Source organism: Podarcis melisellensis (genome assembly GCF_964234715.1).
Source record: "Podarcis melisellensis genome assembly, chromosome: 11".
In the NCBI taxonomy this organism is placed as follows: domain Eukaryota; kingdom Metazoa; phylum Chordata; class Lepidosauria; order Squamata; family Lacertidae; genus Podarcis; species Podarcis melisellensis.
Genome location: NC_138543.1, coordinates 59,612,062 through 59,636,332, shown reverse-complemented (window position 1 = coordinate 59,636,332; position 24,271 = coordinate 59,612,062). Strand labels below are relative to the sequence as shown.

The following is a 24,271-nucleotide window of genomic DNA, read 5'->3' as shown; positions in this document are numbered from 1 at the left end:
TGCCTGTAACTTTTGCTAGGAAATGGAGTGACAATTAGGGATTGTATCGTGCTGGATTTTTCAAGCAAACTAGCCCAACTCTTTGCCCGTTATTCGGAGATCTATGGGTGGTCTGCATTCAAAAGTTTCATGTCGGGCAACCCAACAGCTCCAAAAGTTTGCGATCTGGATTTAGACAAGTTCATGGTGCCTTCACTTATTTCGTAGTTTATTCAAGTTGCAGAGAATAAAATACACCACTAGCCATGCCCAACCACCTAAAGTTCCTATTTGGCGCTGGCATGGCCTGTAGTTCCCTGACGGAGGCACACTGGCACAACTCAGCCAACCCTTTGCATGCACCTTAACCCGGTAGTTTTCAAACTGCTGTTTGGGTTTCCTTAGTGAGATCAGAAGTAATGGGATTACTTACCTTCCCTGAGGGAGGTTTGCACAGTCATCCCCGGCAGTGAGTTCCTTCGGTCACCATAGGAAGTGCAGAATGAGTTCTCTATTCCCTCGCACTAAGTAGGGTGGCGGGTGAAAGAGAAAGAGGCCAGGATTTGCCCTAGTGTAAAAGGGTGCTTTGCAACGAGAGCATGTGATGGACAAGTCAAAAAGGGTTTCCTGGGGAAAGAGAGAGAGAGTTTGAGAGTCCTGCCTTTGCAGTGCCTCCAGTTTCTAAGGCAAAAGATTCTGCAAGCCCTGCAAACAGTTTGCTCCTCTGCTGCTGAGCTGCTCTTAAATTTAAGATGTCCTTTGAATGTTTAACTAAAGCCTCTCTCCATGGTACAAAGCCATTGCTGCTTGTGCCGTTTTCAAGGCACCCGTTGATGTTTCCTCTTCATCCTTCCAAGACCATCTGAAATATTTGATTTTTATTCTGCTTTTCTCTTTGAATATCTGCCCTTTCGTTGTCTCCATCTGACTGTATAAGTGCCCTCATTATTTATGTATCATATTTATGTACTGTTTTTCCTGTAGCTCAAAGCAATTAACAATTCCACGTAAAACACACCAAATAAATGTAAAGATACAGAATCCAATATAAAAGGCAGGCCCTGTGAGCAGAAACAGGTTTTTTGAAAAAAAAAAAATTAGGTTAAAACAAGCTAGAATGAAGATCAGAGCGGTTACCCTATCACTCATCAAAGGCCTCTCTCATTAAGGACAGCTTTTATGTTCTCCAGACTTTCACTGATGGTGTTTCATATAAAGATGGAACCCAGAGCACAATGTTCCTTCCTGTACCTAGATCTTAATAGGTGGCCTGGAAAGGAAGAAGATAAGCATAGGAAACTTCCTTGTACCTGATCAATCCTCTCACTGTCTGACAGCAGCTCCTAGGATTTCAGGGAGAAGTGTTTCCTGGCTCAACCTGGAGTTGCTGGGGATTGGATCGGGGTCCTGTGGTGTTGTTCTTTAGTTGTTTAGTCGTGTCCAACTCTTCGTGACCTCATGGACCAGAGCACGCCAGGCACTCCTGTCTTCCACTGCCATGCTGGTAGCTTCGAGAACACTGTCCAACCATGTCGTCCTCTGTCATCCCCTTCTCCTTGTGCCCTCCATCTTTCCCAACATCAGGGTCTTTTCCAGGGAGTCTTCTCTTCTCATGAGTCTTCTCCTCCAGCACCAGAATTCAAAAGCATCAATTCTTTGGCGATCAGCCTTCTTTATGGTCCAGCTCTCACTTCCATACATCACCACCATAGCTTTAACTATCCGGACCTTTGTTGGCAAGGTGATGTCTCTGCTTTTTAAGATGCTGTCCTGTGGTGTGCAGCCATGTTTTTCTCCCAGTCAAAGCTTCTCAGGGGAAGCCATGCATAATCCACAAGATTACCGAGGCATAAATGAAAGTCGCCAGATCCCTGTGTGCCAGGCCAGAGATGCAGCCATCTTGTCTGATAGACAGAAGGTGTTCGTGGCTACAGCTGCCACCTGATTCTTCCGGGAGCAAAGATGGGTTCCTCCAGTCACAGGCAAGCCAGGCATTGCAACACTATAAAATTTGAACTATCAATGTCTTGCGAGATAAGGGGGCAGTGCAGGCGGTCCTATTCTGATGAGCCTGGCATTTTAAAGGGAGCCTGGTTCTCCATTAAAATCACTCCATATACAATTAGTCCGCATCAGAAATGGTGGTGGTGCTGTCCCTCATGGAAGCTGTTTCAAGAAAAAATGCAAGTCACCCTTTAGACCAGCCTTTCTCAACCTGTGGGTGCCCAGATGTCGTTGGACTACAACTCCCCTCACCCCTAGCTAGCAAGGCCATCATCAGGGATGATGAGAGTTGTAGTCCAACAACATCTGGGGACCCACAGGTTGAGAACCGCTGCTTTAGACAGCATTTGCAGGCTTCCATCACCATTAACTTCCACATGTAAAAGAGACTGGTATTTGAACCTCGCCCCATTTGATCCTTCGAATCAGGGTCAAATAAACCAAGAGTGGACTGGAGTGATGGTGAAGGAGTCGCATGCAGTGTTGGAACGTTGCTGGGGCATGGGTTCAAGGTGTGCACACAGCATTTTCTAAGCTTGAGCTTTTCTGAAAAGGCTCCCTTTGAAAATCACAAAGCACTAAGGTATGAGCGCTCCCCGCAAGAGATTTTCTGGTCTCCTTCAATGAGAGAAGGAAGCATTGCACAAGCAAACCTCCTTTGGACCATTCAGAACTGTTCATAAACCCATGGCTGGCTTAGGAAATAAAATTAGCTCTTGCTCTCCTTGTAATGTGACCTGAAACTCCACAAGTCTACATGGAGCCACCAGCATGAAAATCCAGCCTCCATTTATAAGGCAACAGCAAAAAGAAGCCATGATGTTCCATGTGGGCAATGAAGGCTTTGGAATAGATCGGGCACAGTGTAGCGATGTGCCTTTTGTGTTTAAGATGGCAACTTGCTCATCTCAGGGGCCACCCACCATTACCAGCTTGACGCAACGGATTGTGTCCATTGCCGAGAACGTGAAATCCTGCCAGGAACGCCCTGACTCCCAGTGCAAATGGATTAATGTTAATTAGCAACTGTCGGCTGTAATTGTCACCCTCATTAAAATACAGAATTATGTATTTCTTAGTTATAAATAACCTTTCTAATTGTACTTGATGTATGCCAGTTTAATCAAATAGTACACTTGCTTGCAGGCAGATATTTGCATTAATCTAGCATTGGATCGTTGAGTCTTTTTGATCATCTCTTTTTCCAAACTTTGCTGGTGTGTGGTTGGAAGGAGAGTTGGGAGGGGAGAGCTCTCTTTCAGCTACTTGTCCTTTAAACTTTTTTTTCATTTTTTTCTCCGCTATTCAGCTATGCGACTCTGATAGGATTTTATATTAAAATGAGTGGATGTGTCTTCTGGGATTGTTGAGTGCAACTGAAACCTTGTCAATTTTTGAAGTAGTTTGGCAAGGTTTCCGTCACTCAGTGGTGTGACAATAAGTTGATTACGGTTTTGAAACTAAGAATAAGCCGGGGAAAATAAAGTGCAAATCACATTAGAGAGCTGGCTTAACTCTTTTTAGGGCTGCTTCTTTGGAAGAGCTGCATTGTTCGATGTCGGGCTCGGAGATTCTCCCACGCCACTTTCCCCAGGTCCAAATTGTATCTAATCCTGTGATGGGTTTAAAAAACACACACACCAAATGGAGAACTTCTCAGATTTTATTACAGAGCTTGGGGAAGGATCCAGGATTCTTGTCACCAAGGCACGTTGAATGAGTTATAGAGCAGTGGATAGGGTCAGGAAGCAGAATGGTCCCAGAAACATTAATGGACAGAAAAAAAGATGGTGGACAAGCTGGAAGGAGCAGGGATGGGTATTTCTTAGTGAAGAGAGGCAAGGAGCTCTAGGGCTAAGTTCACTGCCCATTTGCATTCCTTTTCTTGATAACTCTGGTGGTTTGTTAACGCTTCAGAAGTGGAGCAAGTCTGAAACAAGCATCTTACATGATTGTCTTCCCCTGTGCATGTTCCTGTTGGCTTAAGCAGTGCTACAGTGCCCCCCCAAAAAGTTTTAAAAATAAAATAAAAAGGCAGAGTTCCCCTTTTGCATCTGTTGTAATGATTTGACACAGCATTGGAAAACAATTCGGCACATGCCCCCGAATTGTCGCAGGCTTTTTACTTTTCTGGGACTCCCCTTCAGTGACTCTCAAAGCAGATTATGAATCACATCGATCCCTTTCCCTCAGTTGCGCCCCCATATCTCTTTCCATGCCCAAAATTGCTCTTATATCACTTTGCATGTTCTTACGCTGAGCCCAGATAAGGGACGAAAATGGGCCTTGTCTCCATTTCCAGGTCTGAAGATAAAAGGTGCACGAAACAGCCATGTTGGAGGATTGTAGAGGGGCAGAAACTGCACTTACCTGGAGAAAATAGTATTAAGCTGTTACATGAACAAATCAGTTGTTGCAAAATGCACATCTGCAGTGCCCTGCAAAATCCATACGTTGCTTTCCCCGCACTGACGCCAAGCATCCAACCATCCACTTTAAGTATAGTATAGTTCTGGTCATTCATTTTATATTTGTTTCAACAGGAAAGCCCTTGATCTAGTTGAGGTCTTGAGACAATACAGTTTAATGCTCACCTACCTCTAGCAGCAGGGACGCGGGTGGTGCTGTGGGTTAAACCACAGAGCCTAGGACTTGCCGATCTGAAGGTTGGCAGTTCGAATCCCCGCGATGGGGTGAGCTCCCATTGCTCGGTCCCTGCTCCTGCCAACCTAGCAGTTCGAAAGCACGTCAAAGTGCAAGTAGATAAATAGGTACCGCTCTGGAGGGAAGGTAAACGGCGTTTCCGTGTGCTGCACTGGTTCGCTAGAAGCGGCTTAGTCATGCTGGCCACATGACCCGGAAGCTGTCTGCGGACAAACACCGGCTCCCTCGGCCTAGAGAGCGAGATGAGCGCGCAACCCCAGAGTTGTCCGCGACTGAACCTAATGGTCAGGGGTACCTTTACCTTTACCTCTAGCAGCATGTCTGAAATCCAGAGAACAATGTTAACATTTTAAACCTTAGACTGAATGGTATGGTGTGGGTCGCCTTGTGTATGTTCCAAGTGTGAAAAATAAATTGCCCATGCTTTCATTCCTTCCTATCTTTTGCTGTCTTGGTGCATCATTCTACACCCACCCACACCATTTATCACATTATCGTTTTTCTTTAAGCTGAATGCACCCATTTCCCTCACAAGATGCCTCTGCCATTTCCCCCTAAATCTGACACCCTGCTCAAAACTTTCACCCAATGAGTACATTTCTCAGACTATGCGATTTCAGGTTGTGTCAAATATTGGTTGGCAATTGCTACGAAGGGTGCATGTTCGCTCAAATGAAAACTGCAGCCAGTCTTGACTCCCCAGTGTAGTCAAGTATGCCTGTCTTATCCCATGTGTTTCATCAGTCACACTTTACCTGTATGCATGTAAACGTGTAAACCAGGTCTCAGTTTCATAAGTTGCCTTGTCTGTCTCCTAGTTTTGCAGGATGAGGTGGCAGATTTAGGAAGGGATGGAGTGGCCCATGCTACTTCTGACTACAGAGGTGGGGTGCACCATTTTTGAATGCTCTCCATTGTATACCCCCTCCCCACAAAACACCCTGCCCTTGCATAGGGGTAGCAAATGTCCTGTCTGCCAGATGTTGCCAGGATTCCAGCTCCCTTCAGCCCGAGCCAGCAGGCCAACGGTCAGGGATGGTGAGCGTCCTCATCCCAACAGCTGGAGGGGACCATCTTGGTTGCTGCTGTCCTAGCAGAGGTCCAGCCGCCTCCTTTGCTGTGATGACTTTCTGTTCGTAGAGAGGTTAGCTTTGTTTTTATGTGGAGGAACATAACATGTATACCCCGCCACCTGCTATCTTAAATAGTACACTTCATTTCACAACTTCATTTCTGCCAAACTTTATGCTGCTTGGATAGTCCAAGTCTCTGCTGCCTTGGAGGAAATGCGGGCTTCACACATGCTGCTGGCAGTCTAGACTTTAAATAAGTTGGAGTTCTTGTTATTAAATATACCAAGAAAAAAGCACACCAAGAACTCAGGCCAATGTACGTTTCAATAGTGGGAGTGGTCCCTAATCGCTAATCAGAAGTTAATTTTAACAAAAACAAAAAATGTTAGGAAAAATATCAGCGATTAAAATGAATGTGTTGCCAAAAATGCTATTTCTTTTTCAATCAATACCAGTCATCCTGAAAGATGAATGCTTTAAAAAATGTCAGAAAGAGATTTTAAGATTTATCTCGGGGGGGGGGGGGAGGCCAAGGATAAAACATAAAATACTTACAGATGTAAAAGATAGAGGCGGGTTTGCCCTCCCAGACCTTAAATTGTATTACGAATCTGCTTGTTTGGTATGGATCAGGGACTGGATGAGATTGGACAAGCAAGAGGCAATAGAACTAGAAGTTTATGACAACAGATTTGGTTGGCATGCATACTTATGGTACGGGAAAGGGAAGATTCATAGAAGCTTTTACAACCATATAATCAGGAAATCATTAATGAGAGTATGGGAGAGATATAAAGACTTATTGGAACAAAAGACTCCGTGGTGGCTTTCACCACATGAAGCATTACTGCTCAAACCACTTGGAAAGAAAGGAAAATGGCTCACATATCCTGATTTATTAAAGGAACATGGTGGAAAATGGAAATTAAGAGATTATGATGAGATCAAAGAACACTTTCAGAGTTGGTTGCATTATCGACAACTACATGAAACATATAAAGAAGACTGTAAGAAAGGATTTAGTTATACTAGATCTAGGTTTCAAATGGAAGTGATTGAAGGGAAAGTGAAACTACTGAAGGCTGCATACAGCCTACTATTAGAATGGGAGACGAAAGATGAAGAGGTAAAATCAGTTATGATTAAATGGGCACAAGATGTAGGTCACAACATTATGATGGAGGATTGGGTTAAATTATGGAAAAATGACTTAAAATTTACAGATTGCTCCCTATTGAAGGAGAATTACATGAAGATGATGTACAGATGGTACACAACACCAGTGCAGTTAGGGAAAATGTACTAGTTCAAACATATGTTGGAAGTGTAAGGAAAAGGAGGGAACATTTTATCATATGTGGTGGGATTATAAAGTAATTAAAAAAATTTGGGAAATGATATACAATGAACTGAAGAAAATGTTCCATTTAACATTTGTTAAAAAACCCGAGGCATTTTTGTTGGGGATCGTAGGGAAAGACCTGCCAAAAAAGTTGAAAAACATCTTCATGTATGTGAGAACGGCCGTGAGAGTTCTGGTTCCACAAGGATGGAAGACTGAAAAAACCCCAACTAAAGAATCATGGCAAGAAAAATTGATGGATTATGCAGAACTGGCAAAATTGACATACAAGCTACGGGACAAGGATAGCTGTGACTTTAAGGATGAATGGGAACCTTTCACAAAGTATTTGAAGATGCAACAAAGCGAACTGGACTCCTTGCCAGGTTTTGAATAAACATTCACAATTTTTTTACTGATAATAATTAGCTAAACAGTTGGAGGATCTATACAACTCTGTAACATGCAGAAAATAGCATTATTGGAGAAACCAAAGACTGGAACTGAGGGAAGTCGGGGGGTAGGGTGGGGTGATGGGTTTTGTGGGGGGAGGGGGGAGGAAAAATGGGGAGGGAATAAGGATATGTTTTTGGAAAATATGTTTTGTTATAACTTTGAATAAAAAAAAATTTACATTTTTTTTAAAACAAAAACTGATCCATTCAAAAGTATGTATTCTGACAAGGATAACAAACTCAAATAGAGATTACAAATTCTAACAGAGATTACAAACTCAAACTCATGAAGATATGTATAGCACAATAATTCATTACAGAATTAGAGATAAGAGCTGATAAGTAGAGACAAGTTCATGTTACTCCATAGTCATATTCAACGTGAAGGTCTTAGTTTCAATCATTGAGCAGAAGTCAGAAGTCAATTATGGATCAGAGACCAGGACAGGGCAGTCTAGACTTGGCTTTGGGGGCGTGAATTGATGACGGTTGCTGCTGTTCCGGTTCTCCGAAATATTTTTGCTCGTGCTAGGGCAGGAACCAAAGCAAGATTTATCACATTCATAGTAAGCCATTAACCGCGGTTTACCTTGATGTGCTAACTGGGTCTGTCTCTCTCTCTCTCTCTCTCTCTCTCTCTCTCTCTCTCTCTCTCTCTCTCTCTCCCCCCCCCCCTCCTGCATGATGCCTGCTCTGGATTTGGGTGTTTCCAATACTGTATTACATCCACTGTACCATAGTTGTTCTTTTTCCTCTCTTCTCCTCACCCCTTCTCATTAACTAAGGTGGCTTGATGTATTTTTTGTGCTTGCTAATTTAATACAAAACACCGCAGAAGCCAGTTCCCCACGCCCCCCCCCCCCCGAGACTGAAAGGAAAGGGATTGAAAGTTGGTTATTTGGGTGGATTTGGAACAGATTTTATTATTTGCACAAATATCATGCGTTTTCCTGGCACTGCTGTTGCTTCTGCGGTTTCTGCTTGATGCTGAATTACCTGTGTTTTTTTCCTCAGCCACTTTGCTTCTTTCCGTCTTATAAACTTGGCAAGATTTTGATGCATGCATGCCTAGAATAGTTAGCAAGAGTAACTTGTTAAGGTGTGCGTGTGTGTGAAATTTGTTCTTTTTTCTCTGCAGGGTCAATGAACAGAAACACCAACCTCCAAAAAGGCCCTTATTTCCTTTGGGGCTTTCTTAAAAGTCTTCTTCCTCCTTTTTTTTTTAAGAAGAGGTTTTCAAACCCTCTAATGCTATTGTACTTTTTAACTTTCATTTTTGCTTCGTCTGCATTGAATCATCTTTTACTACTTAAAACCAAAATTGGGTTTATTGAAACATTTCAATTTTGATTATTTTTTTAATAAAGATGTCGCCATCTAACTTAATGAAATCACTGGGATGAAATGAGTAAAAGTTTGAAGAATGTAATAAGCTCGGAGCCCTGCAGATTTTATTAAATGTGTAGCAGACAGAACGCGGGCACATTTCAGCGGTGTGTTTTCTTCCCCCTTATGTGCTGTCTTGGATCAATAGGGTGTGAAAAACATGCCTTGTCAGAAATGACCTTTGCACTGTTAGACTGACTCTCTTTCGGGCGATTTTCCAGCAGGATGAGTTCTGCCTACACCTCACATTGCCAGGAGTTCTCTCTTTGTGTGCGTTTGGAACTCGCTTCCTGCCCTTCTCCCGCTGTTTTGGGCAAAGGGGCTGCATTCTAATCCCATTCCCCTGCAGTTGGACACAGTAAATGCGTTTTGCAGACGGCGTGTGTGCCTGTCAATCTCATTTCAGCGGCATCATAACTTATGAGCGGCACTGCAATTTATTAGCCCAGAGATCTTCTCACTTGAGGAAATAAAACGCTGCCTGCATGATACAGTGTTTGTCAGCAAACCTTTTTAAATGATGGAATTTGTAGGAATCCAGAGCCTCTGGATTACTACAAATTCCATCATTTAAAAAGGTTTGCTGACAAACACTGTATCATGCAGGCAGCGTTTTATCAAGGTCATCAGGTGCAACTTCCCATCATCATCATCATCATCATCATCATCATCATCATCATCATCATCATTATTTTATTGCTCAATTTCTATATCATTTAATGCCAAAGCAGGCTTTTAAGCAGTTTGTTGTTGTTTAGTCATGTCCGACTCTTCGTGACCCCATGGACCAGAGCACGCCAGGCATTCCTGCAGTTTACAAAATATCAATTCTCTTGCAGGATCCTTCATTCGTCCCCGAAGTCACTTCACTTTTCCATAAGTTCCAAGAGGTAGTCCCTCTGCAATTTTCTCCAAATCCTTCATCTTCCCAGAAAAAGCATTGGTGCACCTTAGATGTCCATTTCTGTCTTGATAGGACTTTGTGTTTCTGGAAGGTGGGGGCATTGTTTGTTGGCGGGGGCGGGGGGCGACACATGTCCAGGCAGGCTTCTTCTATCTCATTATCCCACTGGCTTAAAGAGGATATAGTTCAGTCTGTATGACGCTGGGGAAGTCTCCACCTGAGGGGCTTATAGCGTATCCTCTAAGGGGGGTTTCCACCTTGGTGGCATTCAGTTGATGTTTCCACTCACTGGAAAACTGTTGGTCAACCATGCGGGCGTCCCCACTTTTCCAAGCCGTGGGAGATCAAATCCTTGGCATGTGCAGGGGCAGCGTTCAGAGAAAAGGTCTCACAGAGTACAGACCAAACTTGGCTTTCTGTTCCGGAATCCTGCCCTGGATGTGAAGTTCCAGGGCTGCCCTCCAGGAACTCCTGGGAGTAGAAATCTGCAGTGAGAAATTTCCATTTTTCCTTCTGTTTATCCCATAAATTATTTCTCTCGTTCTCGCTGTGCACTTAAACCTCCAAGACATTCCCCCCCCCCCCGTAACATGGCATTGTTACTTCACTGTATCTGTGAACATTTTAATTTCACGGCCTGCAGCCTTCGCAGTCTTTGTTCTCTCTTCCTATGGGCACGGAAGGGTCACATTCATTTTGGATTGGCTTGAGTCATGTTTTCTTGGAGGCCTCCGTATGTCAAAAATGTGGAGCTAACACTCTTTGCTAATTAAATGGGTCTTTGGGGCAGCTGGGTGGGGAAACTAACCTCCAGGCAGCATTGACACTCCAACTTCAGAACCATAGAAGTTTACAGTTGGGAAGTTGGCGTCTTTCTCATTCCAGCTTGGGGTGAGCCTACGTGAAATGTTGGTGCAAAGCAAGTAATACATATTCCACAAATGTATTCCTATTCTACACACACACACACACCCCCAAAATGGGGGGCAGCGGGAATGCTGATAATAGGCTTTATGAAGACGGTGACATGGGGACCCCCAACATCCTGTTCTTGTCTTGCATTCCTCTCTGTTGAGGGAGTGTTCGATAAAAAGCTTACGCTGTTAATTGTACTGCAGTTGTTCTGGATGGCGGGGGACTCACACTGCTCCACCCCCACCCCCACCCCGGCCACCACCTGTATCCCGTGACATTTCATTTATAGCTGGAGCCTTCTTAAAAGCACTGAATTTGTGCCTTACACCCAAAGACGCCTGCCAGTAGGTGCTAGAGTTATCTGGTTGGGCCCTGGCAAACTGGATACTGGGTCAGGGTTACCAGATGTCCCCGGTTTCCGGGGACAGTCCCCGGATTTGCAAATCTGTCCCTGGACAAATTTCGTCCCTGGAATGTCCCCAGATTTGCAACTGGTAGCGCAGTTGGCTCTGGCTGGCTTCAGGAACTGCTCGCTGCTGCCGCCACTGCCGAGGGGGAACCAGGGACATCCAGCGGTACCGATCTCCTGCCCCCTTTGTTTTGATAGATCGGGGGAGGCTTGGGAGTCACGGGCGGGCGGCACGCCATTGCCCAGTTTTTTTAAAACTCTGCGCATTTATGTTTCACAGGGTGCGAAAGAAGGGCTTTGCACCTTTATACAATATGCATGTGTGCCTGGGCCCAGGGTCTTTTGCCTCACCATCCCCACTACTGACTCCCTGTTGCTACTCAGCTTAAAAAAAAGGGGGGTCCCCGGATTCATTGAAATAAATCTGGTAACCATATACTGGCTTCAATAAGTCTTTGGTCTGATCCAGCCGGCTCTTTTTATCTTCTAGATCTTTTGCCATGGAGAAGGTGCACGTGGAGCTTAGCTTGGCATGCATTTTGTACCCATCTAGGCTGTGTTCAGGGGACGCAGGTGGCGCTGTGGGTTAAAGCCTCAGCGCCTAGGACTTGCCGATCGAAAGGTCGGCGGTTCGAATCCCTGCGGCGGGGTGCGCTCCCGCTGCTCGGTCCCAGCGCCTGCCAACCTAGCAGTTCGAAAGCACCTCCAGGTGCAAGTAGATAAATAGGGACCGCTTACCAGCGGGAAGGTAAACGGCGTTTCCGTGTGCGGCTCTGGCTCGCCAGAGCAGCGATGTCACGCTGGCCACGTGACCCGGAAGTGTCTCCGGACAGCGCTGGCCCCTGGCCTCTTAAGTGAGATGGGCGCACAACCCCAGAGTCTGTCAAGACTGGCCCGTACGGGCAGGGGTACCTTTACCTTTACCTTAGGCTGTGTTCAAGCCAATAGATTGTGTGTGGATCCTGCCCTGCGGCATAGTGGGGGAAATTGATTGTTGGGATGGGCTAGGAAACATCTTACAGTGAAGGCTAGGATGCCTCAGGAGAGGGAAGAATTTGAGGGAAGTATAATGAGAGGAGTTGCATGGAGAAGAGTTGCTGAGACTGAACTAGGACAAGAGGAATCCCAGCACATTCAGGAGCCAAAAGTATATAGAGGCAAAGAGACGCAGACCCCGGGGGGATTTGCGAACAGTTCACATCATTGTCTTCCTGGAAGAACACTCTGCACAGTAGGAGAGAGTGTGTTGGAGGGAACGTAAGGACACACATCCAATTTCTGCAACCTTTCCACCTAAAACAAATGGAAGGATCCTGGAAATATGAGGCATGAATGGATACATTGGGATCAAATATGGATCTACTGGATATGCTAGGCAGGGATTTCTGAGATAGGTAATTGTTTGAAGTTCTTCTAGATCCCATGCCTTCCCTCCTGTCCTGAAGTTGTTTAACCGATCATGGAGGCTTCTAAACCTCATTGTGTTTTAGATATCTCCCTGTGTGTAAGCTTCATCTACCTAATCACATGCTTTTGTTCAAATTACGCTAAAAATAGAGTTACTTGGTTATTATTAGGATACATAATCTGTTTTTAAAAGCGTGCGCTTCATGTGTGTTTCCCCAAATCTGAACTTTCAAACAAAGTGTTTCTGAATTATTGATGCCAAATGCATGTTTCCGTAATGCAGCCGTGTAAACAGGATTGAATGCCCGTCCAGAGGTGCCCAGAGCTCTCCAAAGTGCATGCTAATAAGCAAAAAGAAAACATCGCTGCGGTGCTGGAAGATTTACAAAGCAAGAGTTTGTTGTCTTGATTCATGTAGTTCTGTCAACTTGCATCTGGGCTTCTTCTTTCAAAGTACCACTTTGGTGAACGGCTGAAGAGTGCACACGCTTTCTCCCTTTCATTCCAGCCCGAGTTGGAGAGAATTGGAGAAGTACTGCTCTTTTTTGTCAGCCCTGAACCTCTTATCAAACAGCTTCATTGAGGGACCTGTTATCAGGTCATTCCCATGCGCTATGGAAGAGATCATTCATTGGCACATCCAATCATTGCCTCGTTGTACCACCTGTGTGTGTTGGTGTGGATGGGCTGCCTTTCAGCAGCCAAGACTGAGCTCAGCAAAGCGATGGAGCCAATCACCTGTGCTTCCATTTTAATCTGATTTTGTGCTAACTTCTTTAAGTGTTGGAAGCTGCTGCTGCTGCAGGTGATGGCCTTTATTAATACTGAGCAGCCAAGTATGTGTTGCACACTCGTTCTTTTGCAAACTTCTACACTATCCCTTTATTGCACAGATCACTTTCTCTGCCTTAGTCCAAACGCTCCATCAGAGCTGAGCCTCTTTTCAGCCAAGGCCTCTCACGTTGAAGTATTTGCCCCGTAACCACACCAAACGCTGCCTTTTCGGGTTCACAGGACTGCAACACTAATATCAAAATTGGCTCTTCCCTCTCCGGTGCCTGCGAAAGACAGTTGTCTCCGATGGCATTGTTATAAGCCTCGGTTTTATTGCCAGTGACCCCACGGGCGGCAAGCCTGTGAGAGCTGCACGTCAGGTTTTACAGTGGGCTGTGATGTATTATGCTTCAGTGGTGCCATAGATTAAAATTGGTCATCAGTTTGTGATGCTGTACAACCACAAAAGAATCTGATGCTGTTTGGCCTCAGAAAAGTGTGTGTGTGTGTGTGTGTGTGTGTGTGTGTGAGAGAGAGAGAGAGAGAGAGAGAGAGAGAGAGAGAGAGAGAGAGAACGAACGAACAGAGTTGTGCATTCCCAAGACTGTTCTAGGGCACGCGGGGAGTTTGGTCCTCATCTCTGGGCACTGAAATCCCAAAGGGAGCGATGATAAATAGGCAGCCGCTCAGAGGAGATATCGCCAGGCTAGGAAGTGTTGATGTATGGGGAGCGATAAAATACGTCTAGCCTGCGAAACAGTGATTGGGAGAGGCGCAGTAACAGCCTTCAGGTGTCGAGGGGTGTTAATGCTGGGAGCTAAAGGGAGGGATAGTGCACTGTGTGCTTAACTGAGTCGTAAGGATTGATCTTGGTTGTGGGAAGGAAAGCACTTGGAATTGGGTTCCCCCAACACTTTTATATCCATCTCTTGTTTCCACTGCCTGTTCCCCCCCTTCTCTTGTGTTCTCTCTGCCACTGCCAAATATTAAGAATATGTACACAACACCATAAAGCTGGTGAATCCTCATATATTTTGCACTGGCGCCTCTACAGATAGAAGAATTCCCTTTGGAATTTTTAAGGGAAAGTAGAGATTGCTGCTGTTTAGATCCTGGTGGTGGTGCAGCTGATGTCCTTCTGGCCTTACATTGAAGGGAAACATGGTTGAGTCATTGTCCATGTATTTCTTCATAGAATAGACTCATAAAACCTTAGAGCTGGAAGGTGTCCCAATGGTCATCTAGTCCAACTCCCTGCCATGCAGGAATCCCAGCTAAAGTATCCATGACAGATGGCCATCCAACCTCAGTTAGAGTCCACCACCTCTCATGGGAGTCTGTTCCACTGCCGAACTGCTCTTACTGTCAGAAAGTTTTTCCGAATGTTTAGTCGGAATCTCTTGTAACTTGTAGCCATTGCTTTGAGTTCTACCTTCCAGAGCAGGAGAAAACACACATGCTCCCTCTCCCCTGTGGCAGCCCTTGAGATATTTCAAGAGGGTTATTATATCTCCTCTCAGTCTCCTCTTTTCCATGCTAAACATCCCCAGCTCCTTCAACCGTTCATCATAAGGCTTGGTTTCCAGACCCTTGGTCATCTTGGTCGCCCTCCTCTGCTCACATTCCAGCTTGCCAATGCCCTTCTTGTATTGTGGTGCCCAGAACTGAAGACAGGACTCCAGGTGTGGTCTGACCAAGGCAGAATAGAGTGGTACTATGACGTCTCTTGATCTGGACACTAGATTTCTGCTGATGTATTTTATGAATTTAAAAAAATCGGGAGGAGGAGCAAGGTTAAAATGTAGATATCTATGAGGCTGGGGCCCAATTCTGATGAAGGGTGGTAAAGCAGTATGCTTTCCCATACATTTTCTTTTTATCCTTTATCATAGAAAATTATCATGTCACAAAGAATGCAGGGTTAGGACCCTTTGATGCTAATTTTCAGTGTGCAGGGAGAAATGTGTGTGTGAGAGAGAGCATTCAGTCACATGGTCCTCTGCCTGCATCGTGAAATGCCACAGCCACAGGTGGCAGAATCACCACCTTAGTGAGGAACTAGAATTTAGCAAGTAATGAGTGACTAGTGCAGTTGACTTTTGGTTTTTTACCTGTTTACTTATTAAATGCAAGAGCTGGCTCTGAATATCGATGACACCACTTGCTGCTTTCCAGCTAAACCTTGATGCCCCCTTCTTGACACACAGCACAAGAGCTCTCAAGGGTTGAATCACAGCCACTGGTGTGAAGAAGAGGGCAGGTTGAAACATGCTGAAGGGATGACCAGCCTCATATAAGCAGCATGCGTGAGCCTCATTAATGCATGAAGGGGTTAATTCCACAGAGTAGCCTTGAATCTTGGCTTCCAGAATTCCAACACAATCATAGTGGCAATTGAGATACTGGTGGCTTCATGGGCCATGAAATAGCCTGTGTACCAGCCTCTGAAAACTGGACTCACATATGTGTCATTTTATTTATAAACTCACTTCTTTAATCATTCTATCCCTCTTTCCAAAGTCACAATTGGGTCTTGATGTTGGGAAAACTTGTACTCTTCCTCATGAAGCAAGACATCAGTTATGAAATATCTCAGAAAGAGGATGGTGGCAGGATAGGTGCCGTCTTTTAAAGCCCTGCCCTGATTTTCATTTGGTGGAAGAGTAGAAAACATATTTTGAGCACGCCATGTTCTTTCCTCTCCCAGACTTTCCACACTGGGACGTCTGTGGCTTTGAACCATCCCCGTTGACTGAAACATGTGATTTAAGCAACCAAAGCTTTGGCTTCCTGCTCTGTAAAACCGGCACACACTATCATAAGCGTTTTATTATCTGTAATTAATGTTTGTAAAGTACTTGGGAGCTGAAGGTGTGTTAGAAGTACAAAGGAGCATTATATCAGTCGGAAAGCTTGCTTGAATCCAAAGGCAATTCGTGTACCACTAATAAATCACTTGGAGGTTTATTTTTATGTTTCCACTCAAATTTCTGACATAAACCTTTTTATTTCATTGGGAACATGCGCTTAAATAAAAGCAAACCTCTACAGTTACTAATCTCCGATGCCATATTGCGCGAACGTTTTGTTGAAATGCCATCACCTTTTCAAAGAACCAGAGCTGTGTGTTTTCTAGACATTTATGGTTGAAGAATAAATTTTCAGAGACTGTAAATGAAAAGATATCGCTGAACATGATGATCAAATAATATCTGACACTGCTTGTTTAAGGAAATATACATATATCTTACTGCCGGAGCATTTATGACGCCAATAAATCTCATTACTTTTGCCTAGTGATAGAATTCTTACTGACTCCACCAAATATCAGATTGGCTTGAAATTGTGCCGTTTTCTGCATACTGGAGCAAAATCATTTTATTATTTAAGCCAGGTGGTGCAAGACGAAAATATAATGCAGCTAAATATAGGGGTTGGTTTTTTTTAATATAAAAAACTATTGTACTGTGTTCATGAAGCATCACATTATGCTGACACTTAGTGACGGAAATGCATTCAAAATACAGCGTCATATTCCCCAAATATCAATATATTCATTGTGAGTTGAAGCTGTTTCAGATAAATGTACAAACGATGTGTCTGGTTGCACTTTCATAATAGTAAGTTTGTGCAGTTTTCCACTGGTTAGCTGTCGAAAAATGCTTGAAGCGTTTCTGTGCAGACTTCTTCTCACCCATCCCCTACACACATACCAGTATTTAAAAACCTCTTCTGCTCTTCCTCTCCCATCATCTCCTCAGCCACCCTGCAGCACATGGAGCAGAACCTAGTATGAGAGGCTGGTGTCCTTTAAAATTTCTCCCAGCCAATGCAGTTACCAAAAGAGGGCAGGGGGAAGGATCTAATTGGCTCACACACATGGGGGTGTGGCCAGCTGGGTAGAACTTGCTCCATGGACCAACACCATCTTCCCAGTGGAGCAGCAGTTCCATGGGAGGAGATAGAGCTCTGTTGGTTAGAGCGTGGTGCTGTTAACACAAAGGTTGCAGGTTCAGTCCCTAGTAGTGTCCAAACTTTTTTTTGAAAAAGGGCAAGATTTGATGAAGTGAAGGGCCATGGGGGACGACCAAAGGGCCAACCAAGTAGTTGAGCTTTTATAAGATTTTACCCCAAAGTTGAGGGACGTGGGTGACCAACTCTGGGGTTGCGGCGCTTTATTGGCCGAGGGAGCCACCATACAGCTTCCTGGTCATGTGGCCAGCATGACTAAGCCGCTTCTGGAGAACCAGAGCAGTGCACGGAAACGCCGTTTACTTCCCCGCCAGAGCAGTACCTATTTATCTACTTGCACTTCGTGCTTTCGAACTGCTAGGTTGGCAGGAGCTGGGACTGAGCAACGGGAGCTCACCCCGTCGCGGGGATTCGAACCGCCAACCTTCTGATTGGCAAGTCCTAGGCTCTGTGGTTTAACCCACAGTGCCACCCGCGTCCCATTTAGGAGCAGGTATCCTGTTCTAAATCAGAGGCTTGTGCTAGAAAATTCACAACTTGGTCCCTTTCAAAACCACAGTGCTAACTGCAGTAGCAGCTGCTGTATTCAATATATGGTCAAGTTTCATTCTGAGGGAGATTCATTTTGGAGCCAGAGCATGTTGGCAGTTTCCCTTTAAAAATATTTCCTTAGAAATAAGCATGGAGGAAATTGGCTCGGTGAGCTCCATCGCCTGCAGCCAGATGCTGTCTGATGGCACCTCAACAGGCCAGGACAAACTGTATTATCGGGGGATTAACCACTAAATAGCCGAAAGGAGAGGTCTCTCCATCAGATAAGGTCGTTTGAGCGGAGCGAGTTTGCTTTCTTGCATATAGAGCCCTGATGTCAAATAGACTGATTTCCAATGCCTGCTCTTTTAAATAATCTTTGCTGCATTTGCTGCTCTTGTAATCTGCCAAATCATTTAATTTTCCCGATAGCTGAAATGCTGTAAAACTTAGATAAACTTACAGCAGAAATTAACTCCAAGTTGGCTTGCAGCTGAAACACAGGCATGGCGTGTTAGCTTGGCCTGCAAGTGACTTTTCCTCTTCTCTCTTCCCCCGCAAACTAATCCTTGGCTTGAAAGGATACATCCAGACTACTGTTTGTGCTTGATGGAATTGCATGAGGAAATGATGCAGCCTTTGCCATATTCTGTGACTGCCACTGGTGGAAGTTGCAGCAGGTGGGCTAAGGCTGGAGTAGAAGTCATTTCTGGGGTTTCTCATGCAAAGCTGAATCCTTAAGAGATGCAAGTGTGTTCAGAGCCATTGCTGTGCCTCTCCCTAGCCTTCTGCTGCCCATTTCTGTTGCCAGTTTCAATGGATCTTTGCACTTCTCTGCAGCCTGGAAGTGTTAAGCATTGGGGTAACAACTTTCCATTGGGCAGCGATATCTGAGACCACTGACAAACTTCTGTCCACCTCTGTGCTTCTTCCTAGAATCATAGAATCATTGTAGAGTTGGACGGGATCCCAAGGATCACCTCGTGCAACTCCCTGTAATGCTGGAATCGCAGCAAAAAAATCCCCGGCCACCCAAGCTCTGTTTAAAAACCTCCAAGGAGGGAGATTTCACAAACATGTTTTATCATCAGTAAGTCCTTCCTAATGCTTAGTGGGAATCTCCTTTCTTGTGACTTGAATCCATTGGTTCAGGCCCTAGTCTCTGGAGAAGGAGAAAACAAGCTTTCTGCATCTTCCACCTGACAGCCTTTTAGATATTTGAAGATGGCTCTCATCTCATCTCCATGCTAAGCATCCCCAGCTCCCTGAGCCATTCCTTGGTTTCCAGACCCTTGATCCTCTTGGTCACCCTCTTCCGCACACAGCTTGTCAATATCCTTCCTTTATTGTGGCGTCCAGAACTGTATTCTAGGTGTGGTCTGAACAAGGCTGAATGGAGTGGGACTATTACTTCCCTTGATTTCGACACTAGACTTCTGTTGATGCAGGCGCTGTGGGTAAAACCTCAATGCCTAGGACTTGCCGATCGTATGGTCGGCAGTTCGAATCCCCGCGGCGGGGTGAGCTCCCGTCTTTCGGTCCCAGCTCCTGCCCACCTAGCAGTTCGAAAGCACCCCTAAGTGCAAGTAGACAAATAGGTACCGCTTTATAGCGGGAAGGTAAACGGCGTTTCCGTGTGCTGCGCTGGTGCTGGCTCGCCAGAGCAGCTTCGTCATGCTGGCCGCGTGACCCGGAAAGTGTCTCCGGACAGCGCTGGCTCCCGGCCTCTTAAGTGAGATGGGCGCACAACCCTAGAGTCGGACACGACTGGCCCGTACGGGCAGGGGTACCTTTACCTTATTACTTCCCTTGATCTCGACACTAGACTTCTGTTGATGCAGCCTGGAATTGCATTAGCTGTTTCTTGCTGATGCATGACACTTTTGACTCGTGTTAAACTTCTGGTCTACTAAGACCGCTAGAACATTGTGTGTTTAATAGAGTCTCTCCTGTCCTCTCTCCTTCCAGGTACGAGTCCTCTCTCTTTGACCTGGTGGAAGCAATGAGCCCAGGGCTTCAGCATCACTACAGCGAAAGCCGCAACCAGAGCCAAGTGCTTGTGCCTCAAAGCAGGAGGTGGAGGAAGCCTGGATGGAACCAGAGCCCAACTTGTGCCATGAATGGGACCATGGCTGAGCTAGAGGAGAGCCGCATTCTGGAGGAGATCTTTTTCATTTGAGGGGCCCAGTGGTTGCAGCCTTTCCCTCTGGGTGGACCCAAGGACCTGTCTTCCCTTTCTAACATGGGCATGTTTACACATCGGGATATTGCTTTTAAATTATTTGATTGACGAATGATTGTCTCCTTAACTCCCCCCACCCCTTAGAAAAAACTTAACACGATAGTTCCCCTGTCCCAATTTCCGAATCATGTCTAAAAAGCATCCTTTCAAGCACACTGACCGAAGTGTAAGCAGGACATTTCTGGGCTCTTTCTCTGCACGGTTACAAGGTAATAATTTTTAAAGGAAAAGAAATTCATGCCATTGTGGAAGGGATTAGTATTTCATTATTGATTTATTTTTTTAGCTGTGAAAACCAGTTTCCCAGAGCTTCATTGCTTGCTCATACACAAAAGCACATTCCAACTTTTATCATTTTTTTCCAAGTAGCCTGTTAAAATTGAGGGTGCTACCTATATATTTAGCTAATGAATTTCCAGCACCGTCTGTCAGATTCTGTGTTGTGCCATTTAACGGGAGTGGGGGTTGAAGATGGGTAACCGTCAGCCTTCTCTTAACACTAATGGACATTTCTCAGTTAATGAATCTCTTACGAAATAAGCCTCTCTCTCCGTTTTTCTTTAAGGGTGTATTGGACATAGAATATCTACTGAGAGAGCATGCCCCTTACAGCTAAGCTGTGTGAACAAAACCAGGCATTTTGACAGCCTAACCTGCTGGTTTTTTTCCCACTCCTCCATGCTGAAAAGTGCTACAGGGTGAGATCAGCTCATGGAGTGTTATCTCTGAGGTCACCCCACCCCCCGGTTTTTTCTATTTTTAACCCCCTACCCATTCCTGGGTGTTGTACATAAAGACAAATCAGTAATTCATCCCACTTGCCACTTGTGACGTGCATTCCTCCTTCTGGCTTTAATCATTTGTGCCATATCTTATTTCATTTTGTTTTTAAAATATGCTCCACCCCAGGAAAGCTGCACGTTCAGTTATTTAAAGAAATGTGCGGGATTAGTTGAAACGGCTGCGGATTGCAGGAATCAACAATCACACGCAGCGTTCGTATTTTAGCAGAACAGAAGCCCCAGGCATGAATTCATGGAAGCCCAACTCTGAAACTCCCCTTTCTGCAGCTCAAAGGTGGAGCAAGAGGAAAACGTGACCTCCTTCTTGAGTGTGCTGCAAAGGGAGACGGACAGCTTTAGGCAGGGCGGACGTCAGTTCTGACCTGCTCCTTCTTCCCCTTCTTCCCCCGGCCTTTGCCTTCCTCTCTGCTTATGTCCTTGAGGTGGGCTGGGAAGCTGCTATTTCCCCCCAAGTTCACAGGAGGGTCCCTTATCCATTGCCTTAATTCTGCAAGCGGAGGGACGTCTCAGCACCCCATATCAGATCACAAGGTGACATTCCCCACGGGGATTAGCACAGCTTCTAGCTTTTTTGGTGTGCTGCTTTTAGCAAAGTTGAAGGGAGCCTGAAGTTCTACCACTGACCCAAGGATCAGGTATGCACTATAGGAAGAAATGAACAGGTCCAAGTAGGAAACACTGAGCTCTTTAAAAATGCTGCAGATTTAGGGCTTCCTCCAGTGTTGCAGCAAGGATCGTTTGATTCCTTGAATGTTGGCCTTTAGCGTTCAGGAACGGGGCACCTTACGGGCTTTTTGCTGCTATTTCTGCCTCAGCTCAGAAACAGTCACAGTCTCTAGTTTCACTAGGCAAGATGGTCTTTAGGGCTGCATATCGCTGCCCTCCAGCTCAGATCATGACCTTTTTATTATATTTCTGTCATTTGAGCACAGCGATTCATATTAACATAGGAGCTACCCAAAAACAGGAGAACGAATGCAACATAAAATAACAGGATTTCTTCCTAAGCTCTCTCTCCCCACTCTCCTTTTTAGACAGTCTCTCTTCAGGAATGAATCCAATAGTTTTCCCTTTTAATTTCTAGCCTTCTCTTGTTTGCCTGGTTGCCCCTCTGCTTGCCTTTTTAAGATGCCACCATCAACCTTAAGCTGTGCCTTCAGATTTACATTCCAGAGCTCTCTCTGTCAGAGTGATTTTTTTGTCTCCAGTTCTTAGCCAGTGCCAATATTTAACCTCTTTTAATATTGAATCTAGGATTTTCAATAAAGCTCTTGATAAACAGGTCGGATTAATGCTGTTGATTTTTGTGTCAAATTGTACCTTGGTCATCAATGTCTTTTGAAAGGACCATTGTCAAGGGTTCAACTTCAAACTCTTATCCATAATGGCTAAAATTCACGCATAGGAAAAAAAACCTGTCTCTGAGGCACTTTATAAAAAAATATTTTAAAAAAAGGAATAGGAGGATCCAAGAGAGTTGGTTGCACAGTTGGGCCAAGCGCTCCAAATTCAATTGTTCAAAAGTTCATGCAGTCAGTTAGAGTGGCTGCCATTTTAATGTACAGATGGCAGCTCGTGGGATTCAGTGGAGACACTGCATCAATGCTTGCCTTTGTGCACATGTGAGCAGCATCAACCGGGAACGTTGTACATTGTCCAATCAATCTGCATAGCCTGTATAAGTGAGGATACCCACCAAGATGTCAGTTGGTGAATGTGGCTAAGCAAGGGGAAATGCATGAGGGCTGGGCAAGGTGAGATGCTTTGTCTCCACATTTCCCAGCATAATTTGGAGACTGCACATTGACAGCACAATATGGAAAATGCCCCAATCAGGCACCGTAGGGTCTGCACTACTTCATATGTACATCCTCTGCTCAACTTGCAGTCCTTTCTGGAAGCCAAAGGCATTTTGTCACAAGGCAAATTATTAAAAATATTTACAGCTTCAGAGGAAATGCGGGTGGGGGGAAATCAGTGATTGTCAAAGAACAAAATCAGCGGCTGTGGGTGGAAATTGTTTTTTTCTGTCTGCTCAAGCAATAGAAGAGAATCAAAACTTAAACTAGCCCAGGAAGTCTCATAGTGCTGCATAGCTGTCAACTTTTCCCTTTTCTTGCGAGGAATCCTATTCAGAATAAGGGGATTTCCTTCAAAAAAGGGAAACGTTGACAGCTATGTGCTGTCCATGTGCAGTTTAGTTCCTGTAGCTGAAAGCACCAACCAGAGACATCAAAGTGCAAGGGGGAGGACTCTGTCCAAGATTTACTCTATGTAAACCTTCCTGGGTGGAATCAGAATGGTTCTGGAGCAGCTATTCTTGCACTGTCCGGCTCTTCATGCGTTGAGTCTTGCTTGTGCCACAATGGCCTGTTGTGGTTGTTGTTGTTGTTGTCTTTGTCTCCCCCCAACACACATGTGCACTTTGTAAGAAACGGATCTGTAAAAACAATCACCCCTCCCCACCCAGCCTCCAAAATACTTCTTGGGTTATGTTTGGTAAGTACTACCTGAAACTTGATTGGATCTTTAAAAATAAACACATGCAATGTTTTAATTTAATAAATTATCAAGGTGGATTTCCCCCTTTCTTATCTGTCTCGTTTCTTTATTTCTCGCCTCGTTTTGTGAGTTGGCATGTCGTGCGGAATTTCTGGATGTTTCTCCCCCTCCCTTTGTGTCGAAGCACACACGTCCAGGCAGAGGGAAGTTGGCAGGTACTCTGGACTGGTTTTTTTTCCAAAAAAGAAAGAAAATGTTTCATCTTCTTTGTTGGGCCCCCAACTGACAAACACACCAAACAACGCGCTGGGCCGAGCAACATTGGAAATGCCGGAGGCAAAAGTTGCTTTTCTTGAGATGCAAGAATTCAAAGCCCATCTCAGTTTTGTGTGTTATATCTGTCCAGGCAGCAGATGATAGCCTGATAAAGTTAAGGGTCCTTCAAAGCGAAAGAGCAGGAGGGTGTAAACGGGTGGGGGGAGCTGCCTAAATGGGATTGCAAAGCAGCCAGCTTTCCCGAATGACAGGACAAGAAAACGCCGGAGGCAATGTTGTGAATTAGGGCCGGTTCACAAATGCACCCTCATCATTACTTGACGATAGCTATGATTCTAGGAATTCTTCCAAGGATTGAGCCATCAGGAGGCCCTCGTGGAGCAGAGATGCCCTCGGGAGATCCTCTCCTTTGGAAGGTGGTTTGGTCCTCTCCGGGACGCGGGTGGCGCTGTGGTCTAAACCACAGAGCCTAGGGCTTGCTGATCAGAAGGTCGGCATTTCGAATCCCCGCGACGGGGTGAGCTCCCATTGCTCGGTCCCTTCTCCTGCCAACCTAGCAGTTCGGAAGCACGTCAAAGTGCAAGTAGATAAATAGGTACTGCTCTGGCGGGAAGGTAAACGGCTTTTCTGTGC

At 45.1% G+C, this 24,271-nt stretch overlaps 1 protein-coding gene across 7 annotated transcripts in view; it reads left to right on the top strand.

Annotated features, from left to right (window-relative positions):
• Positions 1–23,454, top strand: part of KIAA1328 — a 197,215-nt gene extending 173,761 nt beyond the window's left edge. For all 7 annotated transcript variants that reach the window (XM_081929770.1, XM_081929768.1, XM_081929769.1 and 4 more), the window contains one exon: positions 19,784–23,454. In XM_081929770.1, the coding sequence (XP_081785896.1) occupies positions 19,784–19,994 (211 nt within the window). In that variant the 3' untranslated portion in view covers positions 19,995–23,454. The remainder of the gene's footprint in view (positions 1–19,783) is intronic.
• The last annotated feature ends 817 nt before the right edge of the window (positions 23,455–24,271 follow it).